The following is a 20,695-nucleotide window of genomic DNA, read 5'->3' on the forward strand; positions in this document are numbered from 1 at the left end:
TTTAAGAATCTTAAATGTGAGCATGTATCTGACGTGGGTGCCTTTAAATGATACACAAACAAAACTTATCCAGCGATGCAGGAGACTTACAAGTTCCGCCCACCTGCCGAACAACTCTTATACAGGGGCTATCCTTGGAGGATTATAGGTACATAAATATTGTCCCCTGTCTTATGTAGGTCGCCAACACCGATAACGAATTTCTCTTGTCACTGACCATTCCGCCAGTTTAAATTATTACCTGCAAGGAAGTGGGCGGGGCTTTGATGATGACTGACAGACAAAAGGGGACTTCTTTAAGTACTATCAATGATTGTTTCATCACGTCTTCTAAAGATTTACGAATTTCTCGTTTACTTGAAAGGAAATGGTAACGAAATAATTGGACAAAATCAAAAAAAGAATTCACAGGTGTTTTCAGTGAATATTCTCAAGCTGTCGAGTGATTATCTGCAGTGACGAAAATAGTTCCGCTGCTCAGCATTACTATATATTTAATTAAATTGAAGCTTTACACCACAAGAAGAAAAATACAAACGGCTTGAATATCAAAGTCTCTGTCAAGCATCTGCATTTATCAAAGTTTATGGTGCGGCAAAAACACCTAGTACGTAGTTACTTGTATGATCTGTATAATTTTTGCAATACTCGTTTTTTATTGAACATTTAACCATCAGATCTTGTCGAAAACCAGATTACTTTTGATAATACAAATGTAGTAGGGTCGACTCGGTGACAATTTCGTGTCATAAAGCCATTCTGGTCTACCTTAAGCGTGACTTAACATATTGTAAATATTTACAGATATTAAACCTTCTGATAGTTGTATATTTGTGCCATTAACTGAACCCTATAATGGCTTCATTAAGATATTAACATTCTTATTAAACCTTTAAATCACAAACCCAGTGCAATAGTTAAATTAAGGTATTGTATCGCATTGATTGTGATAAATTACGCTTTGCACCTGAAAATAAGCAATGAAATTTGAAATTAACATTATCAAATGAACGTAACCCCTCCGATCTCCAACCTAACCATGACCAAAGTGTCAAACGTCATCTGAGATGAAAATGATATTGTGTTAATTACTATTCACGCGCACAGCAGGTTGATACAAAACGTAAAAAAAAATGGGATAAGAATGTTACATGTATGAAAACAGCTGTCAATATATAAAGAAATGAAATGGATACAATGAAAAAACAAGATATACAACCGAATTCCAGAAGCGTGAGATTTTGTCACCGTTGAGGACGTGCTTATATTGGAACAAACGAGAGCCAAGAAGCCACTCAGTTCGCAATATTAGATTTTCAAGAGCCATTTCTAAAAAAGACTTTGAAAACAAAGTAAACCCCTGAGATTATTGGTAATATAATGGCCGATTCCATCATTTGGTCGCCTTTTCGGACCTTCGGAAGTGTTTGAGAGCAAACACAAAAAACACATAGAGAAGTGTGAAGATTTGCCGAGTTGTTTTTATGTCAATATTACCTACCTAAGTGTCAGTTAAACATTGCAGTGAGAGGTTCGGTAGAACTGTAATCCTTTGTTTGTTACTACGTTGTTTGAGAACTAGAGACAACCCATGTATGCGTGTGATATTCTTCCAAGTGTCAATTTACTTACAATATTTGCTTTGTAAAATATTGACACTGTCTTCTCTTTCCTTTCATCCTATTATGTAAATCGTTGCAATAAGCATGACCAAGTTTCTTTTCAGTTTTTTTAAAAGAAAGTTTAGCTATTTTTACCTTCTTTTTTGTATTTCCGTCAGTCTCTCTTGGATCGCAATGTCATAAATTTGTGCATAGTTCGTATGACAGTAACAATTGTAATAAAACTATACGTAAATACATGTAATATTATATTTGATCTTTAAGCGTTTTCTTAAATTTTTCTACTGTTGAAATATTTAATATATTACGTCAATTTACACTATGAATGTAAAACAGCGCATACTGACTGATGTACTTTTTGAGATTTAAATAGTTTTGTGTCTTGGTCAAGCCACTCTGTAACTGCAAGTAAGTCTTGTGTTTGTTATTTGTCCTTAAAGAACCCCAACTGCTTCGACAGGAAAAACAGAATTGATTTACAAGCACCAATTTTCTTTTTATAGCGGAATATTGCACCATTTTTGCAAGGTCTGTACGGAATTTGAGACGTATAATCGCAGGAAGTTTTGCAAACTTATTATAAATAGCTCTAATAAAGTTACAAGTTGGCCCTAAATCAAGTAAAGTTCAATTTCAACAGCCTAATTGTCCGATATGTTTATTCTAGAAATCCAAAGAACCATTTTGTCGTAAATCTTCCCAATCGGACTGTTATCCTTATTTCGTCTTCTGAAGAATTTACGGGTTGCTGATAACATTGAGAGCGGCCATGTTTTACGTTTTTCAATGTCAATTTGTCAATTTCTACACACACCTACTCAACAAAAGCTGAACATTTAAAGGGAGATAAATCGTGACTCTGAAAGTCTTACTAGTAATCATTCACGGTTTATCCTGCCATTTCTTTCCCTTGAATACCTTTTAGAATGGCATTTAATTAAGTACATGATTTATCAACTCGATAACACAGCGTGGCGTTTCTTCAGTAAAACGCCCGGATATATAACAAATTTACATGTTTTAGAGCTAAAACTGCAGCTAGAATGTAGGTATTCATTTCAGAAAGATATTTCATTAGGTGAACATTGATGATAAAACTAAAACAGTTCAAACTACGAGAAACGCACTTCTTTAAATGAGGAAGATAACGATCTCATTCACACAGATATTTGATCCGCTCCCTGATTTGAAATCACGCTAAAAAACGACATATCAAAATTAGGATCAGGCAAAAGATCCGAATTTAATACGATTTGGATGATACTAATACCTTACAATTTCAGAGCAATTTTCGTCACGTTTTTCTTTCTTTATGAAGAAAAAAGTGAAAATAAGGAACGGTGATCGATCTCCGAATGCTTTAAACAACACAACTCAGAATCCTTTAAACAATACAACTCACAATCCTTTAAACAATACATATTTTGAATGGACCCCTGTAATTACAAGACTTATAGGATTACGTGCCTAGGATGAGTAAGCAGTCCCTTGTCCACAAGTCTAACAGTTGGTATTCATGAAACGCGTTGGTCAAAAAACACCCAAAGGTTGGTTGTACTTGCAAAAGAGGTCATTATAACTAATCATAAAATTTGTCAAACTTTAATTTTTAAATTTTTATGAAATTTGCTGCATTTAAACGGGGTTGTGAAAGTCCTATAAAATCAACATATTTGTCAGTAGCATGCCTCAGTTCAAAAATTGATCGTCCACAAAGCATGCTCTTGCGTACCAAGTCCGTTGGGAGACATATACAACATTTGTAGGTCCGGTGATAGTGGAATACTATGTAAAAAGGGAAGCTGGCGACGGAAAAATTGAGGTTGTTCCGTTAGATTCTTGTCATACAATTTAGTTGTTAGTTGCCCATTTACGCCAATAGTCAGTTAGACTCAAATATGAAACAAATGGTGTCTTTTATTTCGAGTTCAATGGACATACGAACGAAAACAATTATTTTTACTGTAGATAAAACTCCGTTGATATATATATATAAATGTCGAATTGAAGGCCACAGGAAAAAAATTGTTCTTGTAATAAAAAGTTTTCTAAAAATAATTTCTGCTTCATAAGAATATCAAACAGTTCGGCTAATAAAGGGGCACACTAAATGCCCATCGGAGTTCCAATAGTTGGTCTCCAAAGGTCACACGTACATATATAGATATTGTCAGTGAGGAACTCCAGCATCCCCTTAATATCAGCTTCAGATGACTAGCATGTGGATCAGAATGTTTTAACTGAGTAATTTTGTACATGACCAATCACAAGATATAAAAATTTCCGAGCCCCTTTTTTATTGAAGAATCTGTCTCTGGTCTTTAAATTTATCTTGTAGAAAGTGAAGAAAAATCTAACGTTTTAATTTTTTTTCTTTATTACTGCAAGCAACGTTAGCATTAAAAGCTAACCATGTCGCCCCCCCCCCCACCCAACTATGTACATACATGTAGCTAATTAAAATAGAAAAAAAGAGCTTGTATGGTCATTAACGTCATGTTTTCTTTCAAATTTTTACATGGTTATGTCAAATAATAAATAATTATGTGCATAATCTGTTGTGTGCCAATGGATGAATAATATAAGCTCTAGGTTAAGTTTAATTTTTGTCACCGAACATCATGCTGGGTCGAATCTCTTGATCAGTTACTAATGCCAAACACGACCTGGAAAAAATACAAGTCCGTAATCAAACATTTAAATGAAGTGGTTCAGGGTGATAAGTAAAATTAAATTCATATGAAGTTAGATTTTACGCAGTTTCAAAATTTTCTATGGGAATGAAACTGTGATAACACGGGAATGTCTTGTAGACTTTTACATTTAACCTGACACAGTGTTGTATACAAAGGTACTCAAATATGAATCATGATTCAGGTATATAGTTTCTTATCATAGCTTCTTATCTAATGATTTGGAACATTATCTGATAGCAATAATTAATCTTTACACGAAGTATCCAGAATATTTTCTGTTAGGTGTGGATTATTACTTTGTAGTACAGTGTAAAACATTTTTACTCAGGATGGATACCCGTGTTTAATTGTTACACATGCACTCAGATTTTGTATATATCATGATTTTGATATTCGGTATCAACCGATTACCTTTATTTGTAGCATATTAGATAGGAAGAAAAGAAATGTGTCATGTTTCCGTTAGCTAGGGTGACGAGATTTTATTTTTGAATGCAAGATTTGCATATATAAAACTGTTCCAGCCAAAGAATGTTGCATGTATCTATCGGGTTTATTTTTTCTAATGTACATAAGTAGCTTCAACTAGCTTCCAATATAAGTCACACTTAAAATTAATAAGAATAAAATGAAATACCAGATAGATATTTAAATAAATTTGACTGAGTGATGTATATTTTTATTGTAATATCTCTTCAGAACCGTTGGAGTAGCTTCCCTTTGGGTGTAAATGTAACAGTATGTCAGAATGACACTTTCTTCAAAAATATTTTGTAAATATTTCTTCAAAGATAAAAATACATAGATGACTGATTTTGTGATTTCACTCTCCACCATTTCTTTCTGATATTTATTAGTTGACTATAGACGATAATCAAGGAAGCAACTGTTGACAAAATGCATTAGTATATATCTGAACACGAATAAAATCAACAGATCAGAGTGGACAATGTAAGTTGAAATTAAATATGTCCAATTCAGTTGATTATCTTCAGATAAATCAGCAGGCATATTTCAATTGCCAACGTGCATTAGCTTTCTAAACAGAAAAAAATGAGAATGCATATTTTCATAAAGAAGCATAGGGGTGTATTTAAAAAAAAAGAAAGAAAAACTGAAAAAAAATTATTTAAGAAACTCTAACATTTTTCAGAATATGAAGATCTTTGCTGTTTTCGGAAAATGACAATCCTTAATCTTGAACTTTCATTGCTTTATCTCTATATAAGGTGTGTAGAGCGGCATGAAAGTTTCAGAAATGGTAAGGCGCTTTATATGTTTATCTGTATAAACACATTGTACATACATAAAATAATAATCCCATTCAAGTTGTAATTATAATGTACCATAATTTGTAAGAATAAAATGGTGAAATCGGAAATAAAGTTTATGATCCTGAAGTAAAGAAAAAAAAAACTAGTATTAAAACCCTTGGAAATGGTCAATAGGTTTTTTAGCTACTTCAAGGAAAATATATTCCTCGAATAATTAAGTTTTACCTCCCAGACAGGTAACAAATAATTATTAAGGGCGAATGAAAATTTTACAATTCATTTTCCTTTTTTCTGTTTCTTACTTTTATATCCGCCATCCTTGTTCGTGTCTATTCTTAGACGATTTATGAATTATTGATGTCTTTTCGTTTCAGTTTACTATGATAACATGCTTCTGTATGACACTCATTCACTACGTTTCTGGGACGATTCCCCCGGCTGCTCTGTTTGTGGGGATGGGATACAACCTCCTGAGAGGAAATCCTGACGGTGATAGCCATATAAACGCGGGAAAGGATCCGGGGCTCTTGATGACGCGTCAGATTCTTAAGTTGGATCCGCCTGATTCTCCACGTGAACTCTCCTACCATGAGTATTCTCTGTGTTTTCCCACACAATATAAGGAGGTGTTTTACAACACGAAGTCCTACCAAACCAGACTTCTGCATGATCTGATAGGTATCGGTAACAGCAGCTAGATTATTTTACTATTTTTATAAGACAGTGACCATCTCGAGCTCTCTTGTATATACGAAAATATATTTATTGCAGGGAATACAACAGAGAATATAACCAACCATGCATTCTCTTTAAGCGAAGGTAAATATTGTTGTTATCAAACAAATAAGTGAATTGTCTTTCTTTTTACCTTAAAAAGTACACCTAACTTGCTTATCTAATATATATATCAAACAATGGACAAGGATATTCAACTCAAAGATAATTTTCTATTTATCTATGTGTATTGTAGGCTTTCGATTCATCAGCTCGGATACTCACCAGGGAAGCTTTTTTTATATTGACGAAGTCAGGCTCTGCAACAAAGGTAGATCTAGGTTTATGACAAGTTTAGCACACAGTCGTAAGTTCGACATTGGAGACGAGTTTGCAGCAACTGTTTGTTCACTTCCCAGAACTTATGACCAGCAGACCTACATGAACTTCCTGGAGGATTGGGGAACAGTGAGTGTATTTTCATGAAATGTGAAAACGAACAGTATATAATAATGATCAATAGTTCAATGAAACAATACAAACTGCAAGCAGAGCAAACACGAACTTCTGAAAACATGATAAATGGTTATATCATCCTCTGCCGATCAGTCACACCCGTCTTGTATCCTTTATCAAGACCGGGTAAGGGGAGAAATCTGACATTGTAAAGTAAATCAAGAAAGGGTTGAGTCTCTGGAAACTTCAGCTTCTTGCTATTCTTTCTAGCATGTTGTCATGGAAGTGGAGATTGGTTGGGAGAACAGAACAAGGAAGAGGATAGCAGTAAAAGACATTGTAGAAGCTCTAATAAAAACTGTAAGTTCCCACCCATAAAATACAACTAGTAATTTACTACAGTTAATATACTTTAAATAAATCAATGTCTTTTATACGTACTCAGAATCCAGACTTACTAGTACCGACAGGTTCTTCAAGAAAACACAAGTCTTCAATCGCCTTGTCTAAAACATTCCTAGATAATTCAACCTCCCTTGAATCCTTTGCCTCAAAGATGATCACCATTTCGTCTATGTCGAAGGGCAGTGAGCAAGTCAGCGAACCAATCAAATATAAGGTTATAAGCATAGACAAGCTGTTGGACATAGATTATTGGCAGCTGCCAAAGGACATAGTGCATAAGCAACTTTGTACATCCGGTTTCGATAGTTTGCTACCCGAGAAACAACAAAATATTCAGAAAGCTCTGAGTCTGTATGCAGAATTTCTGAATGCACCGCCAGCAAAAGGTTATTTTCTGTTCATATTTAGAATTGACTCATTTGACAGAGTAATTGTTTTGAAGTAAATAATTCAAATATAAACAAATCGATAATGAATGTCATTAGTTGGTAATAATACCGTGATATTTTGTAAGAAAAAATACCCTTTTGGATCCCTCTTTTTTTCCGTCTTTATGCAGTCCTTGATTATTGACCAGTGCATGTTAACTAGGGGTGCAACGATACACTAACCTCACGATACGATACGTATCACGGTATTCAGTTCACGATACGATACGTATCACGATACATGACAAGGTTAAAAAAGTCTTTCAAGTTTGTCATCATATTTTTTTGTTTAACTTGACAGGGTTATATAAAATGTTCATATTTTTTTAATAATAATTAAAATAAAATTTTGTTAACTTGAATTGGATTGTTAGGTAGATCTTTGAGTTTTGACAATTTTCCAAACCAATGATGAACATTTACAGGGGACTACGGGACCTTTCCTAATAATCTTCCTTTTAAATTGGAATGAAAAAGGAAGACATTCATTCTTTTATCCATTTTATTTACGTAGAAAACCATTTGTCATATTTCTCGTGTTAACACGTTTTAGTCAACAAGACAGTGAATTTTCATCGAAATGCACAGTTGATGAAATATCGTGTATTACCAAAGAATACGTTTAGATCTAAAGGGTTTATCATTTGTCTTAACATCTTAACTTATAACCACATTCAGTCCTTCTCCGTGTTAAATCTGAGGTCTGTAAGATGGTGGAGATGAGTTTAACTTCCGTTAATGCCTTATCGGCGACCTCACGTGGTTTTGCGCGGGAGCCATTTTGAAATTGTAAAAAAGGAAACAAAACGGACGATTCGGATAATTCTGGACCGATTGAACCGAACCGCGGTATCAGTTTAGCGTATCGTGAATTGAACCGTGGAAAAATATACCGCGATATACCGTCAAACGGTTTATCGTTGCACCCTTAATGTTAACTTGGTAAATCACAATATTATTTGTGCAAAGTTTTTTATTTCTGTGTGAGTTTAAAATTTTTGTAAGATTTTAACTTTTTCTATGTCGTTTTGGTGTTCTTTACCTAATGGCCTTTCCATTTATTCATAATTCTTGCTAAGCTTTTATTTCTCTATATGAAAGCTTAAGATAAGTAATATCTTTCAGTATTTCGAATCGGTTGTAAGTTGCTTTAAAGAATAAAGTCAGAACAGTACCACAAAAATAATAATACAATCAGCACTTCCTTTCAATATTGATTAATTGATTGATTTTATGTTTGTTCGAGAATTTTCTACTCATGTAGAGACATCACCATATACCGATGAAGGGCTTCAAATTTAGACCGTTACTTGGCACTCAAGCCATTGAACAGGGAGGGTTCTTTATCGTGCCAAAACCTACTGTGACACGGGGCCTCGGTTTTTAAGGTTCCCTCCGAAGGACCCGCAACTCTCACTTCAAAGTGCCGAGCGCTTGGCGAAGGAACAGTTGCTACCTATTTCTTATCGACTTAGGTCAATCGCGGCAGTGATTCGAACACACGACCTTCCGATCACGGAGCGAGCTCTCTACCGAATGAGCTACCGTGACGGCCTTCCTTTCAATAACCGAAGAATTAATCATCTCTGGATTTGTTTGGAAAACAAGTCTTGGTTATTTCGAACAAAGAGAAAAATAAACTCGATCCGACTGACTGAACAAAGTAATGGGTGGCTTTGATGGTGATACTTTCACGGTTGCATATGCCTTAAACTAGCTGAAAGTATAAGATAAAAAAATTAGAAAGGTTAGTAAACTCAAAACATTTTGATTTACAACAGCTATCATAATAATTTTGAATCCGTATCTTAGATTCTAGTCCGGAATATCCGGTTTTCTGGCCGTCTCCGCCATTCGCACTTCCAGAACCTGTTGGCGGTTGTCCCAAGGATAGTGGTTCATGGAGAGTAGGAAATCTCACCCACCAACTTTCGACTCGCATCGATTCATTCCCAAACAATACCTTTCATTATCAGAATGAAATTCATCTGAAAGGTAACAAACAATCCTTGATTAATAAACATATCTTAATTTTAGAGTAATTACAAATGCTGCTACCATATGCATGTACAGCGTGCGTCATTTACATGATTAATTCTCTCAAGTCTCATTGTATATATTGTCAATATTCAAGTAATATTGATGAGTCTTAATTTACAGGAATTCGTTTTTGAAAAAAAAAATATGATGAATATTAAACATTACGTCACAGATATGTAATAAATATATTATTTCTTGGAATGCAATGCTCGTGATAACTTTACCGAAAATATAAAATATCATTGAAGTTATCAAATCATTGCTGATAGAAAAAAATCAAGAACTAGAACTCTCTTTTGCAGGAGCATTGCCTTTGTAATTCCCAGAAATGATACCATAGATTTAATTAAAGCATAAAGAGATTAATTCCACCTTTTTTGTACAGGACTACATAACGCAACAATCCTCAACATGTTCTACTGCGGTTTAACTTCATCTGGTGATTCCTCCAATCCATGGCCTCGGGGATCTTACTGCATCGCTCAAGTATCAAACAATTGTCCATCAGGTAGGGTTGTCCATTTCACCATTTTGCCAAATTTTCATACTACATGTAGTACTTTGTAAGGAAGGTTCATGCTTCAGGATCAAAGTATAAAGTATTTGATAAAGTATTGCATATATCTAAATGAAATTATAAAGCACAAGTCAAATTATATAGTGGTATAAGTATGTAAAAATAAATAATCAAAATTTTCAATTATTAAAGATTTTATAGCAGTTGTGACATTAATGTTGATCATCCCACGTACATAGATTTATCAATGGTAAATCCATGCATGATAAACATTCTACACTTTAACAGTGTTTAAGATCTCTTAGAAAAAATGTATGATTCAAATTTTAGAAAAAAGATGTATTCTGAATTTCAAAAGAATTAACGTATAGGATAGAACAATTTTCCTAAAAAAGTCACATCTGAAAATCAATGTTTATTAGTTATTTTCTATAGTATATATGTCTAAATATTTCAATTTTGGATTTTGAACTGGTAATTTCAGGAAATTATTTGCAATTTGAAAATTAACCCTCAAAAATGACCAAAACAGCACTTCCCCGTTTAAGCACAACCTTTTGCATAAACATGCATTGACCTAGAAGTCCTTCAGGGCAGGCCTTCCTCGAAATAAATTTCGATAGGTTAGGATCTGAGGAATAATTTTGAGAACTTAATACAGTAGGCTATTTTCAGAGTACCCCTGTCTTGGGATCAAAATCACAACTTACACATACATTGTAGAGAGAGACAGAGAGAAAGAGAAATAAATTTAAAAAAAAAAAACAAGATGTGTTTGTGAAACACTGAGGGCCAGCTCAAGGTCAAGTTAAAGTTTTTAAATGTAGGTCAAACTCCAAGGTCAAGGTAAAGAGTTAAAAAATGTTGGTACCCAAAGAAAGGTCTTGTCACAATAAATACTCGTGTGAAATACGTAAGCCCTAACACCAATCATTCAGAAAATAGGGTCAAGGTTAAAGTTTTTCAAAAGTAGGTCATACTACAAGATCAAGGTTTTGAGATTAAAAGTATTGGTACGGAAGGAAAGGTCTTGTCAAAAGCTTCAAAGAAGGAAAAATTAATAGAATCGTTAAATGACATTATATGTGAACTTTAATTTCAAGATTATGCACAGAGATTGGATTGAAGACTACTTTTATATTTAACTAATTATCAGCTCATCAGCATATATAGCTGTAAAAGAAACAAAGCTTACATTTGATCATTTGACAGTTAATTATACTTAAATAAAATAATTCAAATGAACACATTCAAAATGTAAAATCCCGAATGTTTCTTATGTCAAATGTCCTCATTTTTTTTTTTTATTTAATTTAATTTAATTTTTTTTTTTAATTTATTTATTCATTTATTTATTTTTATTTTTTTTTTTTTTGCGGAATATGACAAACAAATGTCGTTCATATTTTTTCTTCAGAACGTTCATTCATATTGACATTATAGATATTTTATTTATTTATTTGTCGTGTTTGAGAAGTCATGAGTTAAGACTAATTCCGTGCACAGTTGTTGTGTTCTACCATAAATCTTATAATTCTTTCTGATTGACAGGTTTTTCTAGCGTAACCATTACTTATAGTCTTTACCCAAGAGAGCAGTACCTGTCTACTACCTACGACCAGTCACTTGAGTTCTCCGGAAACATACCAAAACTTGAAGCAACATCTGGACAGTCCTACAAAATGTATTACTGCTGCAGGTAGTATAATGTTTTGATATGATATTTATATAAAATATTTTTTTTTATTATTAAGATTCTGAAAATTACCCTAATCAAATCCGAAAAAAAATTCTGAGAGTTCTGAGAATTCTAACCCGATGGTTAACTCGAAAACTAGATTTTATTTTCCTCTGTTTTGTTATTAATATTTAATTTTCATGGTGGAAATTTACAACATGAAGCAGTATACTGAACTGGAATTCGAATAAACGACTTTTCATTAGTGATACTGATGCAGCAATGAAACAGTTTTTTTTTTATTCATGCGTATCTTCGTATTGTTATTTTAGACTTTTTTTTATTCATGAGTATTTTCGTATTGTTATTTTAGAAGTGACGGAAATGTTGACAAGCCAATAATTTTACCCCATCAAGAATCATTCTACCTTTACCCTGAGCATAGGACAAAGAAATGTCAAAAAGTGTTGGGCATGCGCTCTACTGATGAGTGGATTAAGTATCCTTATGCAGAGAACTCGAGATACAACAGCTGCACATGTGCAAGAAGTTATTATTACAACACATGTCAACCGTACGATGAGGATTGTAATCAATACCACAAAGTCCATTACTGCTTCTACACAAGGGATACGTCAATCTCAAGTGTTAGTGTATTCGGCTGAAAAAACTAATTTAAAAACTAACCGATTTATAAAGAGACCAAAGTGATATCAACAACTTAAGTACACATTTGTCGTTGTAATTTTTGAAATTTTATTACATTTTCAACTGTAAAATACTGTAATTTATTCCTTGAAGAATAAAAGCTATAATCTTTACAGTAAAAATATCAGAAGTGATATTTTCTCAAGTGAAAAAAAATGATGGCAAAAATTGCGATTCCAGTCCCCTTCGCGAAGAGTGTTATTAAAGGGGTCTGGTCACAGAATTGCATTGCCGTTTTGATTACAACTTTAAATTTCTATTTTTGATTAAAAAAATAATAACTTCGGTTTAATAAATTAAACTTGCATGAAAATTCTTAAAATTCATTGACAAGGGGATGTTTGATAACATCAGGTCACACATCTGTGTTTGTAAACATGGATACGAGCTCTCTTATTGTTAATATTTACGTTTTAATGGGTGTGTTCAATTTATTTACTCTGCACACATCACTAGCCACTTACTGACAGTACAAGTATGCTTTCATATGCTTTTACTCTGAATATTATGGATAATACTTTTGATGTTGTTCATTAATACAAAAGAATTCTTTACTTTTCTTAAATATTCACAATTACCTAGTGAAATTGCAAGGATGCATGTCAATCAAAGGCGTCCCGAAATTCGTAGTTTTAATAATTCTCGGATAAAAAAAATTCTAATTTTCGGTGTGAAATGCTCTAATCAGAACCAATAAGACATGCTATTACACTGAAAATATTAGAAAATGTTAACCTCACATTTGGATCCAAGCCCTTTTAAGAAAATGCCCATTGTAGAGAGCAATGTGAGTAAATAAATCATTTTGACTCGAACAAATCAAAGTTTCTTTAAATTGTTTAATTTTCAACTTCACAATTGTTTAGGTGTGCCTGCCTACGACATTGCTTTACAAAAGGACAGTGTCAAAAGGAAACCCACGACATTGCTTTACAAATGGACAGTGTCAAAAGGAAACCCACGACATTGCTTTACAAATGGACAGTGTCAAAAGGAAACCCCGAGAATTCAATCTTTTGTAGTTGGATATGGGTTTTATTCACTCGTGAGACATGAGATGTGGATATTTTCACGAGTGTTCGCACCGTGAAGATAAGGAACAGTGATCGATCTAAAAAAAAAAAAAATTATAATTTAAAACAGTACAAATCTGTAAAGAGGGCATAAAACACGGACCCCTGGAAATTTCAGAGGTGTGATCAGGTGCCTAGGAGGAGTAAGAATCCCCTGTTGACCGGTCACACCCTGTGAGCCCTATCTATTGATCAGGTAGAAGGAACATTCCATAATCAAATACAGTATAAAATCAAAGGCCTAAAAATTCTATATTCAACTATATATATCTGTATATATAGAGATGATTAAAAATAGTTCTATTTGCCAGATGTTCATCAAGTAAAATATCCAAGGTATATTTCTACAAGATAACCAACAGTATTTAAGCTCATAAGTCCATTCAAAAAATACAAATCAGGAGCAGAGCAAACACGGACCTCTAAAACATCAGAGGTGGGATCAGGTGCCACCTGGAGGCGTGAGCATCGCATGCCGGCCGGTCACACCCACCGTGTACTCCTTGTCATGATCGGGAGAAAACGGGAAAATCCGTAGACAATTCAGAGTGTAAATAATGGCTTAACAATTGGTGTGAAAAATATCAGTCAGTATTTGACTTAATAAAAAATTGTATTTGCTGACAAGGTCATTGTACCGACCTTATTACTTGCGAAATGATGACTTTAAACGAGACCGTTGATATTCTTGTTTCTTCAAATTGTTTTTCAATAGCTTGTCTCGTTTTAGTAATTGTTCGTACATGTACGTAGAGCATGCTCTTGCGTATCGAATCAACTGAGAGACATAAACCTCATATGCAGGTGATAAGGGTATATTGCTACAAAAGTAAGGGAAGTTGACGATTGAAAAGTTGAAGTCATCACGTTTATCATAAGGCTTTGTTGTAAGGTTACCATTAACTTCTTTTTCTTGTAAAATATCCAAATATGAAACAGATGTGTGTATCTTTTATTTCAGTGGTCAACAGTAGCTGTTGTTTATTGATGATCCGTCGTCGATATATCAAAATGTCGAGTTGAAGGCAACAGCAAGTGTTTTCTTCTTCTCATGTATAAGATTTTGGATGAATTCTCTTCATATAAATCTGCTAATTTAATGGGATGCAATTAGTACCCATGGGAATTTTGAAAGACTGTTGGTAGACCTATCTTTAAAAACTTCACAGTTATTGTCATTCAGAAACTCAAGCATCTTTTCAACTTCAGAGTACTTGTGTGTACACTCAGAGTGTTTTTTAACGAAATGTTTTTGCAATTGACCAATGACAAGGTAAGTAAAGTTACGAGTTCCATTTGTATTGAAAAAGCAGCTGTCAACGATTTCAAAAAGCCTGGACTTCAATTTATCGTTGGGAATGGTGTATAAACTGTTGAAAAGTCGACGTACGTTTTAATGTGATTGATTTTAGTAAAATTTTGTGATTTCGAATTTTTGTAAAGTTCCTTGAAATTTTTGAGAATGGAAGGCGTTGGCACGATAAAGAACTCTCACTGCTCAATGGCCCTGAGTGCCGAGTTAAGGTGTAAATTTAAAGCCCTTCACCGGTATATGGTGAATTCTCTATATGAGTGAAAAAGTTCTCGAATGGAACGTAAATCAACATATAATCAATCTATCTATTCATATTTGCATTTAATTGGTGAGGTCCTTATATTTACTCATTGTTTGATTCCAAATATGTCTAGGGATGTAGATTTTGCCAAGCTAGAGTTTGCTTAGCTTAATTTCCATTTTTATCAAGAGATCTGAGGTTTTTTATTTTGTAATTCTCGAAATTGCCATATTGGGGTAAAAGGGAAAAATATACTTGAATGCGAGTAGTTTTTTTTTTCTATCGAAATATACACAAAGCAAAAAAAAAAAAAAAAAAAAAAAAAAAAAAAACTGTATTACGTTAAATATTTCAGTATAAAAGAAAAAGGCATAAAATCAGTTTAGTTTTTGATATGTTGCTTTTCTAAAGTTTAGAAAGATAGGCTAAATCTTTTCGTTTTTTACACATGAGATTTGGAGTAAGATATTATTACATTTAATATTAATTTTAAAAAAGAATTTTTATCTTTTTGGTCAAAATTAATGAATCGAGACATTACTCTAGAATCAAACCCAGTGCAGTACACATACAATGTACAGCTATATTCTAACGGTTATCACAGTCAGTCTTTCATCATTATCAAAAAGTACAACTTAACTCAAACTTTAACAATATCCAACAAGTGGTTTTTTTATTAAACCTCTCCTATCTGTGCGGGAATGTGAAGCAATTGAAAAGGCGAATTGAATGTTTTAGTTTGGTCAGGATTCCGACAGGACCAGAAAATAATCGGGTTTTTTTTTTCTGACAAGGAAATACGTAGTAACCTCTTCATGAGTACAGATTTACCAGTCAGATGGCTATAAAGAACATTACTGATAGTTATTACATAACACTTCCCTATGCAAATTTTCTTGTAAATCCTTTAATATTTTGCCAAACATAATGAAGTGTCCTTAATCCACACAGTTTTACAGACATAAACCTACAAAAACTATTTATTTCCATGTGTCTTTCTTGATGTTTCAGTCGTTTAAAATATCTACAGGATAGACAATAAATAAGATCACGTTCCCTATTTTAAGTATGTTCATGTGAAATTTGAATTTTATCTTATGAGGAAAGAAATATCGAAAGGTAATTTCAGGTTATCAAAAGGAGGAAGGGGGTTTAAAAAAGTAATTTAATCGTGTTTTGCTTTTAGTTATTTTACCGGTAGGTTCCTTTTACTTTTAATATATTTTCAATTCATAGACACATTGTAAGTAAAATGGATTATGCCAGAACTAAACCTAGAAAGGTGCTGTTTTAGAAACTTGTAAAAAAAATTATTTCATTGGAACCTAAGGTGGAACGTTTCTGTCCGTATATAGGCAAATTATTTTTAATATACAGCTGTATTCGATCAGCGCATATATAGTACTTAAGTCATGTACTCATCGCGTAATTGCTCTGAATATATAGTTCAAATCCTGATTAGCAGATACAACGTTATAAGAAATGTTTAGAATGTTAAAGTATGTGTATTTCGTTATACCGGTAGGTATCCAATCTTACATAAAATAATTTTGAAAATTTAACTTTTTCCCTTGGAAATGAAAATAATAATTTTACATATTTCAACGTCTGCTTCCTGTTCAGTGTTTTTTCAAAAATATATATACGTCATTCTTCAAAATTTTGACATTTTTTATGAATTTCTTTTTATTGCAATTTGTTCTTTGCACATGTATACTTTCTTTCGTGAGTATTGTTCATTATATTCATGATATTATTAGTAGATTATTGCCTGGGAAAAAGAATGCCAATTAAATTGTGTCACAGTGTATGTTGTGTTTTGCTTGAGAAGCGAGTGATGAAAACTTTTGCTCAGCAACGATACAGGAGACTACTCGTCATCTGTTATATAGTAACTTACAGAAAGCCACAGAGCGAAAAATTGCCCCCATTTCTTGTTATTAAAATCGGTTATCTATATTCGTGTAAAAAAAATTGTATATATAATTAACCAATTTAGCGAATGACTTGAACATCTTTTGAAGCAAATCAGTGTACAGATTAGACAGCAACTCCACGTTAATTCTTAATATATTTTTTTTTACGAATGTCATTAATGTACCATATTATAGAATGTGTTTGTCGTCATTTTACATGCCTTGCAAGCATTTCAAACATGAGAATTTTCAGTGTTTTCTACTGACGGAAGACTGATCATTGTAATACGAGATTGCTATAGACATGAAGAAATGCGCCAGTTTCATAGACGTATAGTAACCAAAGATTTTCTTTTAAATGGATCGCTAGCAATAAGTTTTTCTGAGTCGTTTACTGAAAAAATTATATTACGAATAACTTGGATATGGGTTAACCCATATCTCTGTTCTTGTTCTACATATACACATGTATATATATATTAACATGCATCATTACTAAGGACATGTATTTTGTCATGCAAGAAAAATGTGATTCTTTAAGAATTTGGAAACTTTTAATAAAATATTAAATATCATATATGACTTTCAAAAAGCGAGATGCAACTTATTTATGTTGATATGCAACGTATTTATGTTGACAAGAAACTTATTTAGAGTTACCGGTACATTCATCTTCTTTGTGTACAGACAAATTTCAAAACATATTCATATCACTCTTAGGTATTAAAGTAGGCTATAAAGAGTCGTCGAAGATGCACAAAATATTTAGGAAAGGTTGAGTGGCCTCTCCTTTATATAAGCAAAATACAAAACATATAATTGTATTGTAATAAAAGTCTAAATTAATAGCATAAATACTTTTTATTAACATTTAAATAAGTTGCATTTCAACATAAAGTTGTATTTCAGCATAGATATGTTTGTTGTTTTTGTGGACAATATTTTATGAAATTATCCTAATTCTAATCCGATCACATTTTTCCTTTATGTCAACATATAGTTATATTGAATGCTGTCATATTCATGTCGGTATAATATATCAAAAAAATAACTTGCAATTTTTTTTTTTTTTTTGGGGGGGGGGATATGCCACCATAGCTTTGATTAAAGAAATCAGTCTTTCATTAAACGTAACAACATCTTATTCATAACTACTCATTTTTTATTTTGTCCAAAATAATTTTTGAAGTTGAGCATTTTGAACATTAATCGGTGTGTTCCATTCATTACGTTGGTGTTTATAATTTAAATTAAAAGGAATGAGACTTGCATTCAAAGTGATAGCTATGGTTCGAGCGATAATGTAACACATCAACTCCCTGTGTGACTTTTGATGTTCACGCACAAGTAAGTGAACATAAATTATCTTTCGTCACGAGGACAAGCTTTTTCAGTGACCAGAGATCCCCCGTAGTCTCTGTTTGACAGGGGGGATTCCTTATATGTCAGGAGGTCTTAACATGCACTTACATCTCTCATATTTATCACCAATAATCGATCGTCAAGCAAAAACGAACGAAAATTAATGAAGAACCTTGTAAAAGGCCAGAACACTTGAAAAGACTAGAAACCTTTAAATTTTTTTTAATCTAACATCTCATGAAATATCTAATGCTCTTTTATGTGTGATTGGAATGCATTAAGACAGTAGTCCCACCAAAAGATAATGATCTGTTATATATATATATATATATATATATATATATATATATATATATATATATATATATATATATATATATATATATATATATATATACGTATATCGAAAGTAAATATATGTTTTTCTGCATTTTTGATGTAGAAAAAATCTGAGACAAACATTTTGTATTTATAAAGATTAAAGTGATATGCTTTTAGTTTTGTATGGCAACTTATATTTTAACACTGAAATTTTCACAATCATTGAAAAGACTATATTGAATTTGCAAATTGGAAATTTATGAGTTTTTTTTTTTTACTTTAAACAGTGTTAAATGTGAAAATAACGAACAGTGATTAATCTCATAAATCCAATAAACAAAAAGAATCGTGAACATGAAAAAACACGGACCTCTGGAAACACAAGAAGTGGGATCAGGTACCTAGGGGGAGTAAGCATCCCTGTCGACCATTCACGCCAGCCATGAGGCTATGTACTGTTCATATACATGTTTATGAAGTACTCCATAGTCAAATTTAGTATAAAAACAATGGCCTAACAAATGGTATCAATCATGTCAGACTAAATACGTCCCAACGATACTTTGTATTTACAAACAAGGGCATTATAACGACCTTAGAATTTTCGGAATGCTGACTTTAAACGGGCTTGTGAAAATCCTTGTAACATCAACTCATTTGACAGAGTAATTACAAGAGATTGTTGGAAGACCTGGTCTCCAAAGACTACATAGATAATGGCAATGAGGAACTCCAGCATGAAATATGTAGAGATAACGAACAGTATTCGAGCCTCAAATGTCCATTAAACATTACAAAATAGGAGCAGAGCAAACACGGACCTCTAAGACACCAGAGGTGAGATCAGGTGCCATGGAGGAGCATCTTTTTTAAAATTAACTTCAGAGTACTTGTATGTAGAATCAGAATGATTCTTTACTGACTAATTTTGAAGATGACCAATCACAATATATGAAAAAAAGTTCCATTTTTATCGAGGAAGCAGTTATCTATGATATCAAACAGACTGCTCATTAATTTATATGAAGCGTAAAAACGTTAGTTGTTTTGTAGCTATTGATGTTTGAAAAGTTTTGAGATTGTAAATTTTTCAAAAGTTCGTTTGAGTTTTTATTTACAATCCTCTTTTGATTTACACCACTTCTTGACATTGAAGTTGCACAATACGTCTGAAGTTTCATGTACACAGCAGTCAATATTTCGGTGAGGAGTATGAGGATAAGGTCTTCATTGAACAATTGAGAGACCCTACCCTTTATTTGTAAGGATTTTTATGAAATTTTGGAATCCAGTATAACTACGGTAAATCAAACTCATTGACTGGAATGTTAAAAGTATTCAAAACTGGTCATTCAGGTGATTTTGAAGAATTTAATTTTTTGAAAGGAAACTGAGTATAGGTTGGATTACCAGATGTGAATTAAAACCGACTTCCTCCAAATTGCAGTTGAAATGAGCCTTACAAATGAAATACAGCTCGGGAGCAGAGCAAACACGGACCTCGAAAAACAGCTTTTGTATTGTTCTCTAAATCATTACAAAGGACAAGTTCTATTAATAACTTTACAATATCTTAATGAGTTAATATTTCTTTCAACACCAAGAAATTATTTTATGGAGAAAAGAAACAAAATGTGATCTTAGTAGAAATGTATCTGATGCTGTGCATCACATCAATATATCATTAACACTGATATATTTAAAATTATAAAAGAGCAAAGTCCAATATTATTCATGCATTTGCCCGTTTTTGCTATACAACTTACAAAAAAAAAATTGTAAACAGCTGATTGAGTACATTTTTTTTAATGTATGCACTTTTTAATTGTTTGATTTGTAACATTCTTTTTTATACTTCCATTTTTCAAAACGTTATATTTTGTAAATGACCTATACAAAGAGAGACTTACACATGCATTCTTGCCTGCT

At 32.8% G+C, this 20,695-nt stretch overlaps 1 protein-coding gene across 1 annotated transcript; it reads left to right on the forward strand.

Moving 5' to 3' along the window:
* Positions 1-5,561: 5,561 nt before the first annotated feature.
* On the forward strand, positions 5,562-12,495 carry LOC133196067 (uncharacterized). Its single transcript, XM_061332013.1, has 10 exons — positions 5,562-5,579; positions 5,967-6,276; positions 6,364-6,411; positions 6,563-6,774; positions 7,033-7,122; positions 7,208-7,553; positions 9,408-9,590; positions 10,021-10,143; positions 11,704-11,851; positions 12,204-12,495. The coding sequence occupies exons 1-10, from the start codon at positions 5,562-5,564 to the stop codon at positions 12,493-12,495; spliced, it is 1,770 nt and encodes a 589-aa protein (XP_061187997.1).
* Positions 12,496-20,695: the final 8,200 nt, after the last annotated feature.

The sequence above is a fragment of the Saccostrea echinata genome, unplaced genomic scaffold (assembly GCF_033153115.1).
Source record: "Saccostrea echinata isolate AGI-Se365-2 ecotype Australia unplaced genomic scaffold, CSIRO_AGI_Sech_v1 ptg000030l, whole genome shotgun sequence".
NCBI lineage: Eukaryota > Metazoa > Mollusca > Bivalvia > Ostreida > Ostreidae > Saccostrea > Saccostrea echinata.